Source organism: Leptopilina heterotoma, unplaced genomic scaffold, assembly GCF_015476425.1.
Source record: "Leptopilina heterotoma isolate Lh14 unplaced genomic scaffold, ASM1547642v1 Lhet_350, whole genome shotgun sequence".
In the NCBI taxonomy this organism is placed as follows: Eukaryota; Metazoa; Arthropoda; class Insecta; order Hymenoptera; family Figitidae; genus Leptopilina; species Leptopilina heterotoma.
The window spans coordinates 1,168,960-1,194,000 of NW_025111032.1; the positions used below are offsets into that span (position 1 = coordinate 1,168,960).

Here is a 25,041-nt window from a genome sequence, read left to right on the forward strand (position 1 = left end):
ATTTTTCAATATGACATTAATTAATATCGAATATATTATAGCATTTATTTTATACAAAAATTATTCTATTTAAATAATTAAATTCTCGTATTTAAGTTCTGATATTAGGAATTGATTAAAAAAAATTTCAATCAAAATTTTAGGAATTATTTAAATTTTAAAAGATTTTGAAATTATGTTCTTTGAAAATTTAAGGGAAGCAAATAAGTATAAAAATGTTTAAGTTTCTATTTTAAAAAAATATATTAATTACATTATTTTTCTTAAATTCTATAAAAAAAAAATTGAATTTTGGAAGAATTACAGTTGCATCAATTTTTAAAAATAATTAAATTTCAAAATATTTTTAAAATTATTTGAAATTGTTTAAAAAATTAATTTTGTAAATTTTTGAAAAATATAAAAATTTTGATAAATAGTACGCAGTGTAATAGTAAAGCAGTAGAAGTGAAATATAGTATATAAATTATAAAAAAAAAAATGTCTGAAAAGTAGAAGAGAAATTATATCGCTGATGCGTAGAAAATTCCGCTGTTTTATTATTAGAAATATTAAACATATAATCAGTTTGGAAAAAAAGGTTTATCTAATTCATGTATGTATTCTTTTATAGATGTAATAAATTATTATACAAACTGGAAAATATGACCAATTATTTTGTCAAGGCGATTTATTTACTTCTTTTACCGTACTATTTATATACAACTTTTTGCGCCAAGTTTTTTTTTTTATTATTTAATTCGATTTTTTGGAATTTTAATTGTATATTTTCATTGAAAGTGGCTCATTTCTTGCAGTGCGATTTAAAAATAAGGAGGGGGAGGGGTTGTGACGCAAGAGTGGGAGAAATTATGAGAGTGAAAGAGAAATTTTCCGTCTTCTCTCTCGTACTCATTACCCCCACTCAAGTCAATATGAAGCTTAATATCAATAATTTGAAGAAATAATAAATTTTTGGATGCACTACCAAAAACATCAGGAAAAATTGATAGATTTAAATTGAAGGAAATGGCAAAAATTTATGTCTCATGAAAAAGGGAAAAATTTTTATTCCACTAGTAAAGTTTCTTATTATAATTTATAAATATAATAAAATTTCCCTTGTTAACTCTAAAATTATTAATTATACTATATATTAATAATTATGTATCAAATATATATGCTAATTTTTCATTTCAAGAATAATAATTTTAGTTTTCAATTTAAGTGTAGGTACAAATATGTTTTTTTAGAGTATGAATATTTTAAAGTTTGTTGATAAAATAGTGTCATTATTTTTATTTTTTTTAAGTATTTGATATAATAAGAATATAAAATTCTGCACCTGAACCAAGACTTTCGAAAATATAAATAAAATTTCGAATCGTGCTATGGTTCACAGTACAGTGTTGTGTTTAACTATCAAAATGTACGCTCTAACAAAATGTGTTACTTTATCAAAAACAATGAAACTTCGTTGTACCTTATTGCTTTTAGAAATATTGTAAGTAGAGTATTAAATAATATATTATAATTAAGCTAATTTTTTATGTAACTTTATAACACATGGCCTGTAAATTAAAATTTACATATAATAGTCATATTTGAAATCAATTTTTATTTATAACGTAACCCATGATCAGTAAATTTTGACATAACTTTACAACCTTTTACCTGTAAGTCAAAATCTGAAGTATCGAAATTTGAAAAGACGCCCCTTTACCCATAAGTCAAAAACAGGTAAAATTTAACACCTCAAAATTGTGTCGAATCCGAGGACAAATCGTAACGAATTAGGTTTATAATGTAACATAAATTTTGATGTAACATAATGTTCTTTGGCCTGTAGGTAAAAATATGTCAAATTTGATCTAACGGACCCTAGGGGGGGGGCGTTACCTTAATAGTTATATTTCGTAACAAGGGCGCAAAATAGGTGATTGCGACGATGGCGAAATCACCTTTGCGCCCATGATGCGAACATAATTTTTTGTCCTAACTGCATGGAAAGTATGGCATTGAGGGCACGCACGATTAAACTCTCATATTAGTTAAAAATTAAGCTCTATATAAACATTATATCGAATGAAGTCTCTAATGATAGAAGTTTTAAAATAGAAATAAAAAACAATGTATTCTGGAAACATAGTATTTATTTAGAACGTAGTAATTAATAATTGAACAAAACTGAAACAGGAACTTTTAAAATTGACAATTTTGATAAACGAAATGGGAACAAAACCAAATATCTCATTATTTTTTTTAGAGAAAATAAAAAAAAAATTGCAAATTTTTATAGACAAAATAAAACAAGTTGAAAATGTTTGCAGTTTTATAGTCAACATAAAAAGAAAGTCGAAAATGTCGCATTTTAATGAAGAAAATCAAATAATTAACAAGCTTCTCCCACTTCCGGGCGTAATGTATTACTTTGCGCCCGCCTTAAGTGCCCGAAATGACATACTTTCCGTGCAGGTAGGACAAAAAATACTTTTTGAATCAGTTGAGATGGTGAAATAATTTTATCAGAAGTAAAATATTTGAATAAAATTAAACCTACCAATAGATGCCAAAAATTTTTTAAATTTTAAAAAAGAATTTTATAAAATATAATAATTTTAGATAATTTTCTTTGAATGATATATAATTTTTTAAAAATTGTTGAAAATTTTAAAACAGTTAAAATTGTTTTTTCTATTTTCTGATAAAAAAGAAAGGGTATTTTACTGCATTATCACATATCACAACATGTTTACTACTATTAATAAAATATGAATCTTATAGGTATAGTAGATATTAAAATGATCATGAGGATTTTTATATGACATTTTGCTTTACATATAAATAATTTTTATTTACACACGGAAAATTTATTCTAGCTTATGTCTTGCTGCATTACCCTTATCAAGAGCACTAAATAATGATACGACCATTCGTAAGTACTAAGAAAAAAAAAATATGAAATGTGAAATATTTTTTGTTCTTTAATTTAAATATGTATTCCATGAAAAATTTAAAAATTAATATTTTCAGAATCATAAATTATCTAATATATAGACATAAGAAAAATGTAATAATATAGTTATAAGAATCTTTTTTTACTAAAACTAAAAATCTACATAAAATAATTATATATAGATCCAGACGATTCAGCAGAGGACAGAGAATTTTGCTTCAAACCAGAATGTATACACACAGGTTGGAAGAATTTTTTAAATAGCATTTAGCTATGTAGTCTATTAACGTATTTTTCGGTGGATAATACCTAGAGGATAATACCTTAACAATGATATTCCTTATTTTCTATAGCATCAAGAGTGTTAAGATATATGGACACAAATTTTGATCCATGTGATAATTTTTACAAATTTGCTTGTGGTAAACTCATAAACAACAATCTTATTCATGGGGACAATTCAGTAGATGAGTTTTCACTGATTACAAAAATTATTCGTGAAAAAATGACGGTTTATCTACAAAATGAAACTTTACCTAATACTTTACCAAGATATGCCAGATTAATTAAAACATTTTATAACAGCTGCACTGATAAATGTAAGATCATTTTATACAATTTCAAATTCTTTTATAATATATATATATATTTTATGTTGAAATTCATACATAAAATAAAATTATTTGATTTTGTCCGACATTTTTTATCTTATATCTAATTGCATAATTTTTGCGCAGATTCTAAAAATTTTAGAAAAACAAATTTAACTTCAATTATGGAATTAATAAATAAAACCAATGGATGGCCTCTTCTAGAAGGTGATTCTTGGAGAGAAGAGAATTTCCAATGGGAAAAATTTGGCTTCTCCACCGAAAATATTACCGTTTTGGATAACAATTTTATTCGGTTATCCATAATTGTTGACGATAAAAATAATTCATACAGAAGATTGTTGGTATTTATAAAATTATATATAATATTATATGCCTTTAAAGAAGCATAGAATTAAATTCTTTAAATAAATATAATTCATCAACCCAGATTAATCAACCGCAAAAATTTATTACCTCTCGAAAATTGTACAATAAATTACTTACCTTTGGACAATTGTTTGGAGTAAAGAGAAAAGATGTTGCAAATAATTTAAAACAAATCTCGGAAGTTGATAACCAGCTGTATAGTGTAAGTATTAAAAAATTATAAAACGCTCCTAAAAACGTTCCTTTCTACTGAAAAATGTATTTACAGATATATGTACCAAACAAAAATAAAGATGATTTTTTTGAAAGAATGACTGTAAAGGAACTAATCCGAAAATATCCAAATATATTGTGGAGGAATTTTTTTAATACGGAAATAAAGCCACATCAAATTGATGATGACGATGTTATACTTGTTGACCATATCCGCTACTTTGATAATTTTACCCAACTTATTAGAAATATTTCAAAAAGAGATCAGGCAAACTATCTTATGTGGAGAGCAATTTACAGAATTTCAGCATCATATGTTAACGCAATTCACACAGAATATGATTCACAAGAAATATGTTATGATATTACTGTCGGTAATTTTAAAAATGTTTTTGGACTTTTGTATTCGAAAATTAATTTTAACAAAGACTCGTTTCCAAAAGATGTAGATGAAATGTTTGATAATATTTATAATGAATATAGGACTATTCTAAAGAATGTAAGTGAAAATAATTTCTCTTTAACGAAATTAATACCGATGAAAAAAATATCTATTTTTCGTTTTTCTTTTAGAATTCTTGGCTGGATAATGAAACGAAACTTAAAGCATTAGAAAAGCTTGAATCCATGATTATTGTACCACCAACTCAATATCTCTCTCATGATGACAAAGAAATTGATGAATATTACAAAAACTTGGAAATTACACCAGGCGATTATTTTCGGTCGTTGGTAAACATTTTAAAATTTTATGCATACAAATATTTTGTAGACTTGGACTATCCAGTGAATAAGACAAGTTGGACAGAGATACCTTGTGCATCAGATGTAAATGCTTTTAATAATGTAAACAAAAATCTTATTGGTGTGTATATTAAAATTTTAATGTTAATAGATTAAAATTATCACTACGTAATCGCAATATTTTCTTTATCAAATAAAAATACTTTTAGCTTTTATGCCGGCCATTTTTCAAGGAGTTTTTTTCGACAAAGAAAGACCTCAATATATGAATTATGGATCAATTGGATCTACAATTGGACATGAAATAACTCATTCTTTTGATAGTCGAGGTAGAAAATATGATAAAACAGGAAACTTTTTCAATTGGTGGACTGCAGAAGCTAATGAATCATTTCTTTCTAAAGTTCAATGCATAATTGACCAACACAACAACTACAGAGTCGAGGAAGTTGGTTTAAATGTAAGTTTCTTAAATTATATAAGTATTCATCAAATAAATAAAAGGTGATGGTTATCTATCTACATAGGAATCTTTAACAACTAGTTGCAGTAGCAGAAAAATTTTTAATTTAATTTAGTCCATTAAGAAAACATAATTTTGATAAATATTTTACAGATAAAAGGGAACGAAACGCAAAGTGAAGATACTTCAGATATTGTAGGAATTAATGTTGCATATTCAGCTTATGAAAATTATATGAAAACTTATGGTCCTGAGCCATTGTTGCCGGGTGTCAATTACACACAACGTCAACTCTTTTGGATTAGCTACACACACACACACATTGTGCAACAAAGACAACGCAAGAACTTAAGTGGATTGTTGATAACGGTCCGTACAGTACTCCCGAATTTCGAGTTATCGGTTCCCTTTCCAATAGTTTGGAATTCGCAAAAGATTTCCAATGTCCGACAGGCAAGAAAATGAATCTGAAAAATAAATGTTCTGTCTGGTAATTTTTTTTTGTAAATTTATTAATGAAAGAAAGATTACTGTTACCTCTTGAGTTGTATTCCAAGTATTGTACTTTTAATATAATAGTTAATAATAGTGATAATATCATTACTATATATTATACTTTTATCTGTAGTCTTCAATGCGATGAAGGGAGAAAGAAAATATTACCTGTATTCTCAGAGTTAATATAGAATAAAATAAATAAAAATTTATAAGTAATATTTATTTATTTATATACACTTATATCCCTGCCCTTCTCTCCTTCATCAATATTTCTAGCATAGGAATTCAAAATGAATATCAAGATTTAAAGGTCCTCAAAACTATCCGAAGAGGAACTTTTAGAAATGACGTCAATTGAAAGTGTCACTAAAAATAAAACAATTAACATAGGAAAGCTATTTAGTTTGTCACTTTAAAAGCAAAGATAAGCATTATCGAGCAATAGAAAGATGACTATATGACAAATAAGTCAGAATGGAAAATAATTTCTTTGTTTAAATATATTCGGACAGAGTAGTAGAAATGCAAAAAGATGACCTAAGATTCATCTTGATCCGGCAAGGGGTATGGTGACACTAAAAAATCCCATAAGTAACAGAAGGATATCCTAACTTTCTGGAAACATGCTCAACTTCTCGTTTCCTACGGAGAATACTGGAGCAGACGGTTTGTATCGCAGGTTCCTTGTCACTACCCCTGTAGATATTAAGTTCGCAATCCTCGTGTCCAACATCGTGGTCGATAACACAATTCACTTCTTCGCTTCCCTTGGTGCAATTTGATGCCCCAATTCGTAATTTTATGTTGTACTGAACCTCGCTAAGAGGTGGATAAGAACTGGCTTCTTTAAATTTCATGAGGATTATCTTTCTGTCTTTGGCGCTTTCCACCGGAGAAACATGACTTTTGAGTAAATTTTCGACGTACTGCTTAATTTCCGGATCTTCAAGTTCTAACTTTTTGGGAGCATCCTCAACTTCTCGTTTTCTACGAAGAACACTGGAGCACATAGTTTGTACCGCAGGTTCCTCAGTGCTTCCTCTATAGACATTAAGTTCGCAATCCTCGTGTCCAACATCGTAGTCGATGACACAATTCTCCTCTTCTTCTTTGCTGCAATTAGATGTCCCAATTCGTAATTTTATCTTATACTGAACCTCGCTGGGAGGAGGATAAGAACTGGCTTCCTTGAACTCCTGGAGAATCAGTTTCCTATGTTTTCCTCCTCTGGAATCATGGGTCTTCATAAAATTATCCACGTACTTCTTAATATCCCCGTCTTCCATAGTTAGTGCTTCACGTTTCCTTCTCCCGATTCTAGAGCATCTGGTTCTGACCCACTCCTTGTTTCCCTCTCTGTAGACATTGATTACACAATCATCGGAACCAAAAGTGGAATCGTATCTACAGTCCTGGTGCTTCTGACCCTTTGTACAGTTGTCGTTCCCTATTCTCAGTTTGATCTTGTATCGGAGACTCCCACTTGGCGGATATGCAATAGCTTCGTCAAATTCCAACAGAACTGAGTTCTTATCCTTCGCTGCTGATAAAGGGGACACGTGTCTTTCGACTGCCAAATCGACATATTTCCTTATTTCCGGATTGTCCAGGCCTAGACTGACTAAATCTTCACTTCTTTTTGTTCTAATTGAATAACACTCAATACTCACAGGTTCATCAACAATTCTCTCCTGCCAGACGTAAACAATACATTCCGCCTTTTTGCAATCGTCCATCTTTTTACCATCACAATTGTTCATTAGTATTCTGATTTTATAAAGAAGACTCTGTCCCGGTTGATATGTGTAGCCATCCAGCACCTTATCCAAAGTTGAACCACTCGAATGTGACATTGTGTGGGCATATTTTTCAACTCCTATTGTGGCGTATTTTTGGGCATTAGCATCATTTGGATTTAATTTCTTCGGTTCTGAGGTGTCTCTTTTTTTGCGCTTCAATTCATCACAGTCGAATGTTATTATTGGTTTATCGGACGTCTCAGTGCAATTATCTCTAAATACTCTGAATACACAATTTTTCGAATTGTTCTCATCGTTTTTTACTCGCATTGATATACGATGCATTAGAGTTCCATTTGATGGGGGGAAATAGACGGCTTCTCTTATTTCTTCAACGAATGAATTATTTCTAACTTGATTGTTTGTTTGGGAAATTTCATTTTGCTTGAATGTAGTTTCGTCATTTGTATTTATCTGTAAGGGAAAAATTGTATTATTTAGAAATAGTTGACATTTGGATGGAAATGTTTTATTAAAAACTTTTTGAATTAGTAACACTAGAAAAAAAAAATATTTTTGAGGCGGTTTTTAGGTTATGAACCTATAATCTCATGCTTCTTAGGTCTCTTTCTTCAGTGCTTTCGTAACATTTATAAAAAATAATTTCTCGAACTTTTATAAAAAAAATCCCAAAATTTTTTTTTCTCTATAAAAAAGCAAATTTATCTAAAAACTCAAAAAAAAAAGATATATCACAGGTACTCACCGATTTTTCAACAACTGGCAAAGAAATAACTCCATTTACCAAAAATGTGTACAAAAAAATAAAAACAATTATTATAGAACTTTGTTTCAGCATTTTTGTCATTTTCGAAAAAAAAAACTATCACTGTTAATAATTTATTGACATCTTCTCTCAAAAATTTATGAATTCAAAAACTAATCCACTTAATATAAATTTCCACTAAAACTTAGAAGCACTGAATAATATATATGATAAGATAATTTGTAAAAGTACATCTCTTTGTACTGATCAGTATGTCTATGGAAATGTTTGCATTTACTTAAGATTCAGATAATTTAATCGCAGAGTGTATGAAAAATAAAATTTTTTTATGAATGATGAATATTATGAATATTTATATTTATAAATTATGAATTCACTGAAATTTACTATACGTATCTATAAGGTCGCGTTCTGATTGACTTTAAAAGATAACCTCTATAATTGTTTTGTTTTTATTTAAATAGGAAGAAGAATTTTATTTATATTTACTTTTTTCGTCAATTTTAATTATTGATTTTTTTCTTTAAACAAGATAATTAAACATTTTTTTATTGCTTTCACTGATAACTATAAAAATTTTAAAAATATTTTTTAAAACTTGAAGGGTGCTCAGGGTGCTTATTGTCGAAGGTCAATTTTAAATTTCTTTACTATGAGCACTTGTGAGAGAAGTTCATACAAAAAATTAAAAAATTAAAACAATTATTATTATAATATAATTTTATTATTATTATTATTATTATTATTATTATATTATTATTATTATTTGGGTCGTTCACAAACTACGTCACGCTTTTTCGGACTGATTTTTACCCCCTCCCCCCCTTCTTCACATTTTTTACATACAAAAAAAAATTTTTCCACAGTTCGTCACACACAGCTTAACACCCCCCCCCCACCCCTAGGAGTGTGACGTAGTTTATGAACGACCCCATTATTATTATTATTATTATTATTATTATTATTATTATTATTATTATTATTATTATTCTAAAATTATTTTTAAATATAAATATGACGCGCTCCTTAAAAAGATACTTGAAAGAAGGAAAGAAGTAAAAATTGGAGGTTATGTTTATAATTTTTGTAGCAAAAATACAGAAGAAGAATTAATAGTTCTTAAAAATTATTGATCTTCAAGTCTTCGGTACATTCGAAATATTCAATAAAAACTGGTTTCAAATTTAAATAATCAAACGGAAATTTTTTATCAAGATGAATTTAACACATAATAACCTATAATTTATTTATTTTTCATAATAGGTGCCTTTCTTTATTTTCAATATATTATTTATTATTTCTATTATATTTATTATTTATTATTTTCCAAATTTAAAGAAAAGTACTTTTTAAAATTCAAATAAAAGTTATTTTTCAAAATTTAGAGAAAAAATAACTTTTAATAAAGTTTCACGAATGAATACAATTATTTTTCAAAATTTTAATAAACCCTTCAAAACAATTCAATTATATTTATAAAAAGTAAAATTCTTTGCAAAAATTTAATTATTCTCAAAACAATTTCAGAAAAGAATTTAATTTTTTTTTAATTTGTTATAAAATTTTTTCAAAAGAATTCAATTATTTTATAAAATTTTAATAAATAAAAAAAAAAAATTATATTTATAACAAATAAAATTCGTTGCAAAAATTCAATTACTTTCAAAAAAATTTCAGAAAAGAATTTTATTTTTTTAAAAAACTTCAGAAAAGAATTTAATTTTTTTTTAATTTGTTATAAAATTTTTCAAATAAATTCAATTATTTTATAAAATTTTAATAAATTCTTAAAAAAAAAATTAAATTATATTTATAAAAAGTAAAATTTGTTGCAAAAATTCAATTATTTTCAAAAAAATTTCAGAAAAGAATTTAATTTTTTCTTAATTTGTTATAAAATTTTTCAAAAGAATTCAATTATTTTCTAAAATTTTAATAAAATTCAATAATTAAATGTTGAATTTCAATTTTTAACAAACACTAGGTATTATTTTAAAAACTTGAAAAAAAATTATTCATAAAATATAATTATTTTCTAAATTTTTAATTAAAATTACTATAATGAAACTCCATTATTTAAAAAAAAATGCAAAGAAATTCTTCAAAATCAATTTAAATTCCAACAAAATTCTTCGCGAGAATTCAATTATTTTTTTAAATAATAAAATTCTTCAAAGAAATTCTATTATCGAATTTTTTTGATAAATTTTTTTTACAACAATTCAATGATTTTCAAAACATCAAAACATTAATTTTAAATTTGAAAATATTTAAAAAGAAAAGTTATAATTTTTGCTCCTCGGCACACTTTGAAAGCTTTAAATTTTTTTTTAAAAATAATTAAAAATTAAAAAAAAAAATAATTTTTTAATTAAGAGCATTTGAACCTTTATGACGTCACAATTTGTGTAAAGCATGTGTTTTAAAACTGTGACGTCATAGTGGTTGAAATGCCCTGAAAAAAGAATATTTATTGGTAAAATATTTTTTAAAGAATATAAATAATAAAAAAATAATTTTTTAAGTAAAAAAAGAATATTTATTGGTAAAAGGTAAAATATTTTTTAAAGAATATAAATAATAGAAGAATTATAGAAAAATATTTATAAATATATAATAATAAAATAAAATTTTTTATTGCTGAAAATAAAATAAAAAATTTTCAACTTTAAATATCGGTATAATATTATTCTTAAATAGAAAGTTCTATTTATTCGAGAGTGAAAATACAGCAAAATAATTATGGGGGTCGTAGGCTCTTTTCGTGTTTACAAAATTATCTGATTACAAATATTAGTCATTTGAAAGTTCTCCTTGAGTGAATATCCAAAAATTGAAAAATTTTCCTTTCAAGTCGAATTTTTACATTTAAAATAAAAAAGAAAAAAAAAATAGTGTGTGAAAAAAATAGAAAAGAAACTGTATTTGAAAATTAAAAAAAAAAGGTGTTTCTCTTTTTCTCGCCGAGTGGAAAATTTCTATCGATAAAAATGGCGAAGCCAAACACTGAGAAAATGGTGGAGCTGGCAATTTCACATCTCAACGACAGACATGGAACATCATTGCATAAAGTCAAAAAGTACATTACTGAAAATTTTGATGTGAATATTGATAATTATAAAAGACATATCACCAAGTGCGTGAGGAAACTTCTTGAAAATGGCACTTTACTGCAAGTTAGCGGATTGGGAGCGAATGGAAAATTTAAATTTCCCCAAAATGTCAAGAACTCGGTCAAGAAAGCAATGAAAAAGGGTGAAAAATTAAAAGTAAAAATTTTAAAGAAAAAAAACAATGATATGAAGGAAAAAGCCAAGGAGACAAAAAAGAAACCAATGACATTGAAAAATAACAAGAAAATGCCGAAGACCACTGAGAATAACAATAAGGACGTGAAAAAAAATATTAATAAGAAATCGACGCAAGAATCAACATCGCAGACGAGAGGGAAGAGAAATGTTACAAATAAAGACTCGACAATGACAATGAAACCGATGAAATCCAAAGAGACGTCGAAAATGAAAAAAACAATGCGAACCGATGATGATAAAAATAAAAAAGTGCAATTTAAAAAAATTGTTGAAAAATCTGCTGCTGGAAAAGTGAAAGATTCAAAAAAATGAAAATAGAAAAAAAAAGAATAAAGTGTTTACAGTGTTAAAATTTAGTGATGATGACTTAAATAAAAAAATTGAATTAAATTTAAAAATTTTTCACATTCAATATTTATTGATATTTCAATAAAAAAAAAATATTGATTCGTTAAATTTAAATTGTAAAAATATTAAATATTAAAAAAATGACAATTATTGTTCTTTTGTTACAGTATAAAAATTTCAAAATTAAAAATTTCGAATTCTGAAATTAATTTTTATACAAAGGATTGTAAAACAATTGTTAATATTGTTAAACATAAAAATATCAAAATTTTTTTTTTTTGCTTAAATGCAAAATGTTAAAAATTGTAATTGCAAACAGAAAAAAAAATTTCGAATTTGTTAAAATTAATTGTTAAAAGAATGTGTCAAACAATAGGAATTTTGTTTAATATTGAAAACATAAAAAATTCGAATATTTTCATTTCGTTAAAAAGAAGTTAAAAATTTTTTTAATTTATTATAAAAAATTCTAACCATTGGATACAAATTTAAAAAATTTAATCATATTAATTCGCTAAATTTAAATGTAAAAAAAAAATGTTAAACAATATTGTTAATTGTAAGCAGCAAAAAAATTTCATATATTCAATTTTTCCAATTCGTTTATAAATTTATTAAAATGTGAAAAATTGCAAAATTAAAAATTGCAAAATTAAAAATTGTTAAATTGTAAGCGGAGACAAAAACTTTCAAATTTAATATATTGTGAATAATTGGCTAAAAATTTCAAAATGAAATATTTTCAAATTTAAGATGTAAAAAATTGCAAAACAATAAAATTGTTTATCGTAAGCTGACAAAACTTTCAAAATTTAATATTCGTATAACTAATTCGCTAAACTGATAAATTAAAATTGTAAAACGGATAAAAAATGAAAATTTGAAATTTAATTTTTCAAAAGTCTGAAAGTGAAAAACAATTTAAAATATTATCGAGAGACATAAATTAATTTTTGTATGCATACGATATTTATATGTTATGTTTACTAATATTTTTCTCTAAACCGAATGATCTCATTACATTGCATAACGTCTCTCTTTAATGTTATTTATCTACTTATTTATTTCATTATTTATTTTTAAATTTAAGAACAAAAAATTGAAGGAAAAAATAATTAAATTGTTATCCGCTTTTTTCCTACACATATTATTTGATATTTATTTTTTTTTTCAAAAATTTATTGTCGAAAGAAATGTATTTATTTCGTTTTTATGTTTAGTATCTGTTAGTATATAAAATCGATTTTCAAAGTACAATAAAAATTATATAATTCCGTTAAATTATTTTCCACTGCGTTCATTTATTATTATCACCTTCAATAAAACGAAAAACAAAAATTTGAAAGAATTTTTTTTTTATATTTTTTATTTCAAAAATTATTTTAAAAAATAAAAGAGAAAATGTTATGTTTCAAAAAATAATTTAACAACTTTTTTTTAAATTTTATTTATTTTTTTTTTTGTTGGTATTTATTTCTCAATATTTTAAAAAATAAAAAAATGTTACATTTCAAAAAAATAATTTTTGTACAACTTTAAGGGCATTTGAACCTTGATGACGTTTCAGTTTGTGCAAAGCATGTGTGACGTCATCAAGTTTCAAATGCCCTTAAAGAAATTTAAAAAATTTTATTTTGTTTATTGTTGTATTGTTTTTTAAAAAAATACCCTCTATTACTGTTATTTTGAAGAGTAAATTAAAAATGTTTATAAAATATAAAAAATGAAAAAAATTTTAAATATAAAAAATTTTTATTAATTTTTACTTTTTATTAAAAGATTATTAAAAATGTATGTTCCACTTTTTGGATAATAATTTTTTTTAAATGTTATTTCTCTTGTTTATCGTTATTTTAAAGATATTTTTTAAATTCAAATTTTTTTTTCATTTTTAAAAATTTTCAATTTTCTTTGTTTGCAATTTTTTTTTTAATTTAATTTTATTTTCTTTCTTGTTCTATTGTTATTTAAAAAATGCCTCTAGTACTGTCATTTTGAAAAGAAAATGTTTATAAAATAAAAGATGAAAAAAATTTTAAAGAAAGAAAATTTTTATTATTTTTTACTTTTTATTAAAAAATTATTTAAAATTTTCTTATTTTTAAATAATAATTTTTTTAATGTTAATTCTTTCGTTTATTGTCATTTTAAAGATATTTATTAAATTAACTTTTTTTTTAATTTTCAAAAATTTTCATTATTTTTTGTTTAACAATTTTTTTTAATTTAATTAAATTTTGTTTATTGTTGTATTGTTTGTTAAAAAAATGCCCTCTATTACTGTCATTTTGAACAGTAAATTGAAAATGTTTATAAAATAAAAAATGAAAAAAATTTTAAAAAAAGAAAATTTTTATTATTCTTTACTTTTTATTAAAAGATTATTTAAAATTTTCTACATTTTAAATAACAATTTTTTTTAATGTTAATTCTTTCGTTTATTGTCATTTTAAAGATATTTATTAAATTAATATTTTTTTTGAATTTTTAAAAATTTTCAAATTTTTTTTGTTTAACAATTTTTTTTAATTTAATTTAATTTTTTTATTGTTGTATTGTTTTTTTAAAAAAATGCCCTCTGTTACTGTCAATTGGAAGAGTAAATTGAAAATGTTTATAAAATAAAAAAATGAAAAAAATTTAAAAAAAGAAAATTTTTATTATTTTTTACTTTTTATTAAAAGATTATTTAAAATTTTCTACTTTCTGGATAATAATTTGTTTTAATGTTAGTTCTCTTGTTTATTGTCATTTTAAAGATATTTTTTAAATTAAAAAAGTAGGAAGTATTTTAAACAAAAATAGAAAAATTAGTTTATAGAAAATTTTCTAAACAATTTTTTTTTTATTATTTCTTTTGTTTATTGTTGTATATTATTGTTATTTTTAAGTATATTTTTTAAATTAAAAAAAATAGAAAGTATTTTAAAATTTTAATTCAAAATTCTTCGCTATTCATTTTAATAATAAAATATTTGTTTGTTAATTTTTTTTTTTTTGCAATATTATTAATTTTAATAAAATTTCATTAAAAATGTTCCAGAATCTTTTTTTTTAAATAATTTAATAAAATCTCTAAACAATACAAAAAAAAATCTTTAAACAATAAAACAATAGAAAAATTAAATTTCTTATTTAGTAAGTTTGGTAAGTTTTTTAATTTTCCAAAATTGAATAAAAAACAAGATTCTAAAGATAGAGAAAATAATTTACAAACGTAAATTTTCAATTTTTTAAAACATTTTGAATTTCGAAAAAAAATCTTTTTATACTCTCGAAGGTGGGATTTTATAGAAAAAAAATTAAATTTCCGATTCTTCCAAAATTTATTGTACATATAAAATTTTATTATACAAGTTTGAACTTTAAAGAAAACGATTTTTTTTCTTATTGAATTTATGGTAGAATTTTTGTATATATATTCTGTTGCATTTAAATTGCATCTTCTTTAAAAAAAAAAAAAAAAAAAAAAAAAAAATTGCTCGCTGTCGATTTATTACCTTGCAGACATTTCACGGTCAACAACTATTATGGAAAAATTAAGAATAAGCTAATTTTATAATTTTTAACTGTATAGTATAGTTTTTGGGACGATATATATAAAAGTGAAATGAGAAGCACACGTTCAATATTAAGTAACATTTTGGCTGTTCAGGATTAAACTCTCAATTCCAAAAGAGACACAATATTCTTTCAACATGAACGCCATTCTTGCCATCCTTGCACTTTGCGTCGTTGCTGTCTTTGTAAGAAATAATGCACATTTTTAATTTATTTCATTCTTAGAACGTATGATTTCTTTCTTTTTTTTTCAAGAAAAATTGAAATTTAAAATTTATAATTATTTTTTTCTAAATCTCATGCAAAATTCAAATTGTTGTTTGTTAAATTATTTATTTACAATAATTTTCAAAAAAAAAAAAAATAAATAAATAAATAAATAAAAATTAAGCAAATAACTGCTTAAATAAATAAAAGGAACAAGTATTTTTGAAAAACTGCTTATTTTTGCCAAAAAAAAAAAATAAAAAATGAAACTTTTTTGCATTTTTTTTCCTAAATGAAAAAATGTAAAAATAAAAAAAAATGAAATTATTTTTTGAAACAATTTAAAAATCGAGTCAATTTAAATCTTTATTAAATAAACAAGAACAAAATTATTATTTTTCTGAAAAAAATGTTTATTTTTGTCAAAACAATAAAAAATTTTATTTCTTGAAACAGTAAAAGTGAAAAAAAAAAATTACATCGCAATTTTTTTAAAATTATTACAAAATAAAGTCCACGAAAGAAAAGGAATTTACTTTTTAAAAAATTGACTTCAATCATTTTTGTTACAAATATAAATAAAAATGTTAATTGTCAATATTTACACTGTAAATATTAAAAAGTAAAAAATTAAAGAAATATGAAAAAAATATTATTAAAAAATTGGTTTTTAATTTCTCATTAAAAATTTCCTTTTTTTTTATTTTTGTATATTTTATTATCTTCTTTAGTAACAATTTCTACAATGAAACTTATTATTTCGTCAGTGTTTATAATTATAAATTACAAGTTTCAAATTAATTTTGTTTCACATAAAATAACAAAAATTAAAAAAAAAAAAAAATGTAAAAATGTATGGAATGAATGCAAAAAAATATTATTTATTCAAAAATTTTAAATAAGTAGGTGTACAAAATTTTTTTTTTTTTTTTTTTGACGAAAATTTGGATTTTGAATGTAGAAATTATGTTAATAATTATTTTCCTTTATATCTATAAATATTGATTGTACTTTCTTTTTGTTTAGTTTTTTATTTTTACTTTTATTATTTACTTTATTTAAAAATTGAAATTAAAAAATTGAAATTAAAAAATTAAAATTAAAAAATTAAAAAATTAAAATTAAAAAAGTAGAATTAAAAAGTTAAAATTAAAAAAGTAAAATTAAAAAAATAAAATTAAAAAGTTAAAATTAAAAAATTAACATTAAAAAAATAAAATTCAAAAATTAAATAGATACATTTGAAATTAGTCATTTAAAAAAATTCTTCAAATAATTCACTTCGAAATACTTCCCGAAACGAAATATCTGCTTAATAATCATTTTAATAGTACTTTATAAAAATTATAACTACCGGGATTCGAACCTCAATCAGCATTAAAAAATATATGGTGCCTTGCGCCTCACGACCAAATGATCACACTAATAATAGTATTTTATAAAATATTTATTCTATAATTATTAACTATTATTACTTATTAAATTTGAAGAAGTTAACAATTTTATTTATTTATTATTATCTTATTTATTATTATTTTATTTATTATTTATTATTTATTATTATTATTTATTATTAAACAAAATTATAATTTTGTTTAATATATTATAATTTTATGAATATTATAATTATAAAAATAATATTGTACAAAATATTATAATTTTGAGCATTAAAATAAATATAATTTTATACAAAAATAAAATTTGTTTTTAAAGGCCGATTTCAAGGAAGAGTACGATCAACACAGGGCCGTTTGTATTACTGAAAGTGGAGTAAGTCCAGGTAATAAATTAAAATCTAATTCAATTTTGCAATTTTTTAATAAATAAATTTATTGCACAAAATTAAAAAAAAAAATTTTTTTTGTTATTAGTGAAAATTTATTTATTATTAGAGTATCAAAAATTTTACTATAGAAACACTGAAATTCTAATTGCGTAATAACATACTAATTAATTAAAAATTATATTTTATAAATTTTGTTACTTAACTTTTAAAAAATCAATAAAAGTATAGCTCCTAGGTTATAATATAAATAAATAATTTAAAATTTGAACATTAATATTTTCGTGAAAATATTTTAATTTTTATATTTACAATTTTTTTTGTTTTATTTTATTTTATTTAATTTTATTTAATTATTTAATTTTACATTATTTTGCAGATGCTGTGAAAAATGCCAGGGAAGGAAAAATTGATGAGAACGATAATAAATTGGCCTGCTTTTATTCCTGTTTATTGAAGAAGTTTGGCATTGTAAGAAAATTTATTTATACGTAAAAAAATTTGAGTTTTTTTTTATTTCATTTGTATAATTAATTTTTTATTATTTTACTTTATATATTATATTAAATAAAAATTGTCTTTTTGAAAAAAAATCATCCTATAATATTGACAGAATTGAAATAATAAATGCTTAAAATTTTATAGATGACCGCGGAAGGAACAATTGATGAAGAAGTTGCTCGCTCAAAAATTCCGGCTTCGATTCCAAAGGAGAAAGTTGACTTTGTTCTCACCAAGTGCAGTGGACTGAGTGAGTATATATAAATTTTAGATATTTTTAATCAAATTTTTAGAAAAACTAAATTTTTGAATAAAACGAGTAGAAAATTTTTTTTTTTTAAATTTTTAATATACTATCTTAGATTAATATACTAGATGCGGCGAGGCGTTAGTTTAGGCACATGAATCCAGGGTGGCGTTAGTGTAGATCATGTGCCCACATGTGCCCTTCGTGTGCCTCTTATAATCGGACCAATCGGATTACTTCGTCAATCTTCGGTCTATTAAAGGCGGAAATGTTTGAAAATACTAACAAAGCGATCATTTCTCATTCAAATTTAAGATTAAAATTGTATACAATTTATAAAAAAAATTGTTGTTTTTCTTAACTATATATAATTAATTATAGTAAATTAAATTCTTTTATTTCGTTGTATATTTAAATGTGTGAATCCGGGAAAAAATAATGTTTTCGTGATCGCGTTCTCATCGTTCTCATTTAAAAAGAAATAAGAAAAGAATATTTTCAGTCAGGGTTTTTTGGTAAATATAGAGAAACGGTTTGATATCACGGTCTCATTTTGAGAGGATAAAATTTTGCGAGAAAATTATTTTATTAACGATTCAAAGTGGAGTAATTTGCGAGGTTATAATACATTTCCTTAGTTAAAGTCGCGGCCACTTCCGAGAATCGGCGCCACCTCCTTGACCACTGACACATAGATCTCACTTTTGCCAAAAATCCAACTTTTGTTATTTTGTTTTTCAATATTTATTTCAAAAATTACTTGCAAATTCCGAGAATATTCTTTATCATCATGAATTCCCCTAATTATCATGATAAATCGGAACTAAGTATCTCTAATTATTTAGGAGTGAGATATGAAACGCGGGAAAACACTTTTTGGGGGCGATTTTTCCAAACAAATGTTTTTAAACATTTCTCAATCAACAATTTTCAAAAGAAAAATTTTACATTTTACATTGATTTAATTGATCGGTCAATTAATCGGTTATTTGAATCAAATACATTTTTTTCAGTGTAAAATTTTTTCAGACAGAAAATATTTGTTTAAAAATTTAAAAATTTTTGCATTATAGAAATTTTATTATCGTTTATTATAAAGTATTCCTCATTTTTCAAACTTTATGTATTTTTTTAGCCTTTCCTATTCTATTAAACAAAATTTTTAAATTAAAATTCAGAAATCTAAATGATTTCCTCTTCAGGAAGTCTATCCAAAAAAATATACAAAATTAAAATAATAATAAAAATTATATACATGATTAAAATAAAAATAATTTAACAATAAATAAATAAAATAAAAATTAATGGATAATTATCTTACCAAAAAAAAATATAATTAAAATAGATGAAGACTTAAATTTTTATGCCCTGACGATGGAGTAGAGTCTCGAGTAAAAGAAAATTATAAAAAAATTAATATTCATCAAATAAATTTAAAAATAATTGAAAAAAATTGTTTAAATTTAAAATTGTGAAAAATAATAATCAATAATAAATTTAGTAACAAGTTAATAACAAATTAAAAATTAATTAATAAAAAAAATTAAAATTTATGAAACATTAAAAATACAATTATGAAAATTAATAATAAATAAAAATAATAAATAGCACATGCAAAATAAATAATAAAATACCATAAATAAATAAATAACGGTTCACAATACAATAATTCATAATAAAATAAATTAATAAAATAAAAATATGTAATTTCTCAAATTAAGTAAAAATATAGCTACGTATTTCAAACTGCAACGTCAAATTTAAAACTGAGCTCCAAACTCTATCGAGTCATTACATTATAATGAACATTATAATTATCTATTGATTTTTATTTTATTTATTTTTAAATTATTTTTATTATTATTATTTATTTTTTTGCCTAGGGAATTTTAGGAAATCTGCCTACAGATACCTTAAATTCTACACTCCAAGGTTATGTGGGGTTATTTAACTAATTAAAAAAATTAATTAATAATTAATTTAATAATTAAATAAATTATTTTAATAATACATTTAATAACTAAATTAATTAATTTAATTAATAATTAAAAAATTTTGTTTCAATTAAAAAACTAATTAATAACTTTTTATTATATAAAGGAAATTAATTACAATTAATAATCAAAATATTTTATTTTATTTATAAGAAAGTTAATTAAAAATAATAATTAGGTTTTTTTATTTTCAATTAAAAGTTCTTTATTTTTAAAAATTTTATTTTAAAAAATTGATTTATTAGTTTTTATTGAAAAACACGTTGTTTTCAAAAAAAAAAGTAGTGATATTGGCGAGAAATGAAATTCTAGCCTTTCACGACTCAAAAAACGTGATTTCCAAGCGGTATCCTTGGAAACGGCGAAAAGTTGAAGAGGGCAGCACTAACATACACTGAAAATTTAGTATGCTATATATATCGGTAGTCCCCACCATCGACCCTCGCCGCATCTAGTATATTTATCTAAGATACTATTATGTTTCTATTTTAATTTCAGAGGGACAAAATGAATGCGCCACTGGAATGAAAGTAATGAAGTGCTATTTGGAAAATAAAACTTTCACCCTTGTTTAAACAAAGATATATATTTTTTTTTTAATCTCATCGTCTTTTGTATACCTGCCAACATTGTATCAAATCTAAATAAAAAAAAAACTTTCTAAAAAAATTAGAAACAAATGAAAAAGTTTTTATTCTTTTTCAAAATTTTAAACTCGTAAAATATGCAAAGCGAATATTCAGCTTTGAAGTAGTATAACATTCTCTTCTTATTATCGAACATTTTTTATGAAACTTATCTATATCTATATTTTTATTATTTTCACAATATGTATATATATATTTGATATTTTTAAAAACAATTTTTACTTTTTGAAAAATTTATCACAATTCCGTCTGTTCTGTTTATTTAAAAATTGCTTATTACCAAGTTGAAGTGTAAAATTAAATAAATTTTCTTCTGCAAATTTTTTGTTAATAATTATCAAAAATGATTATGGCAAAACTAATTATTTTTTTTATACTTTTTTCCACTGCGAATACAATTGAAGACATAATTTGGAATGAGGAGGTGAGTTTTTAATGTAATTTATTTTTAATTTTTAATAAAAAGAATATTTTTTAATTTAATTAGAAATTACTTTTAAATACTTTAAAATACCAAAAATGTCGTCCGCTATATATAATCCGCAATTTTGAATTTTTTAAAATCTGAAATCGGATTCGTAATCAGCGACCCTGAAAACCCCCGAGTAAAAAGTTTCAAGTGAATCCGATGAATTTTAAAAAAATGTCGTCCGCCATTTTGAATTTTCAAAATCTGATATCATATTTGTAATCAGCGACCCCAAAAACCCCTGAGTAACAAGTTTCAAGTGAATCCGATGAATTTTTGAAAATGTCCGCCATATTGGATCCGCCATTTTGAATTTTCAAAATCTGATATCAGATTTGTAATCAGCGACCCCGAAAACCCCTGAGTAATAAGTTTCAAGTGAATCCGATGAATTTTTGAAAATGTCGTCCGCCATATATTATTATTATTATATATTAAAGAGTAATATTCTTTATAAGTTACGTTTTTCTTATTAATGGTTATATATATATATATACTCTGCATAAATACTATTTCTTTAAATTATTATTTTGACGCATGACCCAATTTTTATAAGCTGTCTTCATATTTGGGGTCCTATTTTTTTACTGTTTTAGAACAAGGAAGTTTCTATTGAAGCACCTCTTAAAAACTGTAGTGAAATATATTGCAAACAACCCTGGAGAATGATCAATTGGTATAATCAGATTTATCATCATAAAACTCACTTTGGCATAATTGTTAAGAAAGGTTCCGCTGTATCACTAAAAATTTCAGCAAAAGTTGATAATTTAAAGTTCTTCTGTCTCTCCCAAACAAAGAAAAGTCATAAGATTAATCTCAATGTCCTGCTTTTAAAATCAGTCATTATAACCATCATACCTGATAATGATTGTGTTCCTATGATTTCCGACTCCTACAACGCAAAGGTGAGAGTAACAATCAACACTAATTTCTGGATCGAATTGCCAACTTTCAAGTCCAATGATGTTGATAATTATTCAAAAGAAGCGGAGTCTGCATTTTACGATGATTTAAAACTATACGGATTTGTTGAAAACACTTATACCCAAATGTTGCTGTCATTCGATGATATTTCTATCATCAGGAAAAACAACTACACTCTGAATGATGGACTATTAAAGCAAAAGAAAGTTCTCAAGTATTATGATTCTCTGTTTGGCGTTGGCACTGTAAGAGGTTTGTGTAATTCGAAAACAATTTCACCCCAGGAGCATACGATTTTGTTTCTGATGAACACGTGTCCGAATGAGGGAACATGCGAGGTGGAAAGGCAAAGCAATTTGATAAGGATTGATAACAATTTAGATTGGTTGAAACCTTCTGGCAAGTTAAATATGACGCTATTGACTCAATTTGGACACTACTATGAGATTAGTAACAATCTTATTGGTTTTAAAGACATTGGCAATGTGTGGAGCATGATTTATGCTGTTTTCTTTCAACGAACCAACGATAAAGAAATGTACACCACGAGATCTTTAAATTCGAACTATGAAAGTATTGTGAAACGGTATAAAAGCGGTGATCTTATTGACAAATGGAGCGGTGAGGAAAAATTAAATTTTTTCCTCAGTCTTTTTGATTACGGTGGTGATGATAGAATAATTAAAGAATTCCATAAGAGTTATGCTCGTATCAAGAATCTTACTTTTAAACGTAGAGTAAATATTATTTCTATTCTTGTCAATTTGTTTCTAGAAATATATCAGATAAACATATTCCCTTACTTAGAGAAGGTAATTGATTTTCAGAGTTATTTGATGCCGTTAATAAATCCAGAATTAGAACTGTTATTAGTGAGTGGGCATCCAATAATGTCTGTCTTGGATTTTAATTTATCATCTACTGGATCCACTGGATCCACTGGATCCACTGGATCCACTGATTTGAGTGACATGGTTCAGAGGCAAAATTTCATGCAAATTCCTGCTTTCAAAGACGAGGAGAAATTTGTAAGGGTTAAATTTATTGTTACTCCATTCATCATGTCAATGAGAGGAATTTCTTTATATTTGAATAATGTACCTCACAAAATTGATACCGAATCGTTTGAATTAACCTTGTCAAGGGATGTCTACTCTGTCTATATTGCAGAAAAGTCTTACTTTAGTGACGTGAAATATCATGCAATCGCTGCTAATCAAACAACAATTACCATTCATGTGAAAAGAATAGAGAAAAATGACATAAGTTCACCTTTGATCCATTCTTCTATCTATCTTACAGACGATGATGGCAGAATACTCCTAAAGGTTTTCATAGACTACAAAAGATTGACAATTTCCAAGGTACAAGTATCTAATAAATTACAAAAAAATGTATTCTCTATCGAATTAAAAAGAGGTTGCAAGGACATTTTTTCTTATACTCTGAATAAAACCCTTAGAAAAATAGATCGTAAAGAAAAATTTACATTTAGAATGAATGACAGGCTATTTATTTATCATAATAAGCCGAAAAATGTGATTATCAATAGAAAAAAATTAAGTGACATAATAACGTGGCGTACTTTTGTCTTCACAAAGAACGTCTTCAAACACATTGCACGTCCCGGCTATTTCGCTTTTGGTGACAAGTTCAATATTACTGCTAAAGGTTTATACGACGAAGAGTTTCTAGTAATAGACGTGGATTACAACACAAATATCATAATATTTGTGTTGTAATCCACGTCTATTACTAGAAACTCTTCGTTTAAACAGATAAAACTAGAAACAAATAAATACGCAACAACAGATGTCTATTTTGCTGTAAAGTTGCAAAGGAACAATAAAATTATCTACGAGTTTTCAATTTCCAGCAATGGATCAAGATTACTATTGGAGAAAAATCAAACATTTGAAATTAATGATAAATTACATTTGTTCCATTTCGAACCCAGTCGTTTATTTATTGGAGGTATTAATGTACGTAAATTTATAACTAATCGTCTAGTTGACGAACGCATTCTGTTACTATCAAATCACGGCCTAATGGATGTTGATGATATTGATATGTTATTTTTGAAAGAGAACATTAATCAGATAGTAAATTTCTATACTCTTCATGAAAATAGTTTAAAGTACAATCCTCTCTACAATTATTACGTCGATAAATATGTTGATTCTTTAAAAAGTTACAATTACACTGACAAAATTTCTGATATATTGAAAAAATTTGGAATACAGTCACGACAAGCAGAACATCTATTTTTACCTAGAATATCTGATGGCTTTGTTAGCCGAAACAACATATAATATAATGGCCTCATTAAATTTAAAAAAAATTTTAAATATTATTGATATTTAGTATTTAAGAGATTTTTTAATTCCTCAATACAATTTTGAAGTTCAAAATAATGTTCGGACACGGTTGCTAATACACAAGAGTAATTATAAAATTTTATAACTGTCACTCATTATAAAATATACAATATGCTTAATTAGCTGTTGCTAAATTGGATTTTGGAGTTAGACATTTGAAATTGAAAATGGTCGGATATTTTTAAATATTGTTATTAATTATAACTTTAAAATTGTATTCAGTAAATTTATTCCAAATAACACTTATATTTTAATCCATAATATATGTAGGTAGTGGAAATTTTTTCAAAAATCTTAAATTTTAAAAAT

At 24.1% G+C, this 25,041-nt stretch overlaps 5 protein-coding genes across 5 annotated transcripts; 4 read left to right on the forward strand and 1 right to left on the reverse strand.

Moving 5' to 3' along the window:
* The first annotated feature begins 1,327 nt into the window (after positions 1–1,327).
* On the forward strand, positions 1,328–6,045 carry LOC122505225 (neprilysin-2-like). Its single transcript, XM_043616714.1, has 10 exons — positions 1,328–1,483; positions 2,859–2,914; positions 3,118–3,177; positions 3,289–3,534; positions 3,673–3,890; positions 3,977–4,117; positions 4,184–4,627; positions 4,702–4,993; positions 5,082–5,332; positions 5,489–6,045. The coding sequence occupies exons 1-10, from the start codon at positions 1,371–1,373 to the stop codon at positions 5,798–5,800; spliced, it is 2,133 nt and encodes a 710-aa protein (XP_043472649.1). The 5' UTR covers positions 1,328–1,370; the 3' UTR covers positions 5,801–6,045.
* Positions 6,033–8,626, reverse strand: LOC122505226. Its single transcript, XM_043616716.1, has 2 exons — positions 8,339–8,626; positions 6,033–8,046 (listed from the first exon to the last, which is right to left on the reverse strand). Exons 1-2 carry the CDS (start codon positions 8,438–8,440, stop codon positions 6,409–6,411), a joined length of 1,740 nt encoding a protein of 579 aa, XP_043472651.1. The 5' UTR covers positions 8,441–8,626; the 3' UTR covers positions 6,033–6,408.
* Positions 8,627–11,349: 2,723 nt separating this feature from the next.
* LOC122505244 (histone H1.1, embryonic-like) lies at positions 11,350–11,982 on the forward strand. The gene has a single exon (XM_043616740.1). It carries the CDS (start codon positions 11,350–11,352, stop codon positions 11,980–11,982), a length of 633 nt encoding a protein of 210 aa, XP_043472675.1.
* A 3,623-nt stretch (positions 11,983–15,605) lies between these two features.
* On the forward strand, positions 15,606–20,991 carry LOC122505217 (general odorant-binding protein 56a-like). Its single transcript, XM_043616707.1, has 5 exons — positions 15,606–15,764; positions 17,500–17,566; positions 17,949–18,040; positions 18,215–18,320; positions 20,810–20,991. The coding sequence occupies exons 1-5, from the start codon at positions 15,717–15,719 to the stop codon at positions 20,884–20,886; spliced, it is 390 nt and encodes a 129-aa protein (XP_043472642.1). The 5' UTR covers positions 15,606–15,716; the 3' UTR covers positions 20,887–20,991.
* Positions 20,992–21,215: 224 nt separating this feature from the next.
* On the forward strand, positions 21,216–24,666 carry LOC122505245. Its single transcript, XM_043616741.1, has 4 exons — positions 21,216–21,382; positions 22,024–23,091; positions 23,182–24,092; positions 24,231–24,666. Exons 1-4 carry the CDS (start codon positions 21,302–21,304, stop codon positions 24,664–24,666), a joined length of 2,496 nt encoding a protein of 831 aa, XP_043472676.1. The 5' UTR covers positions 21,216–21,301.
* The last annotated feature ends 375 nt before the right edge of the window (positions 24,667–25,041 follow it).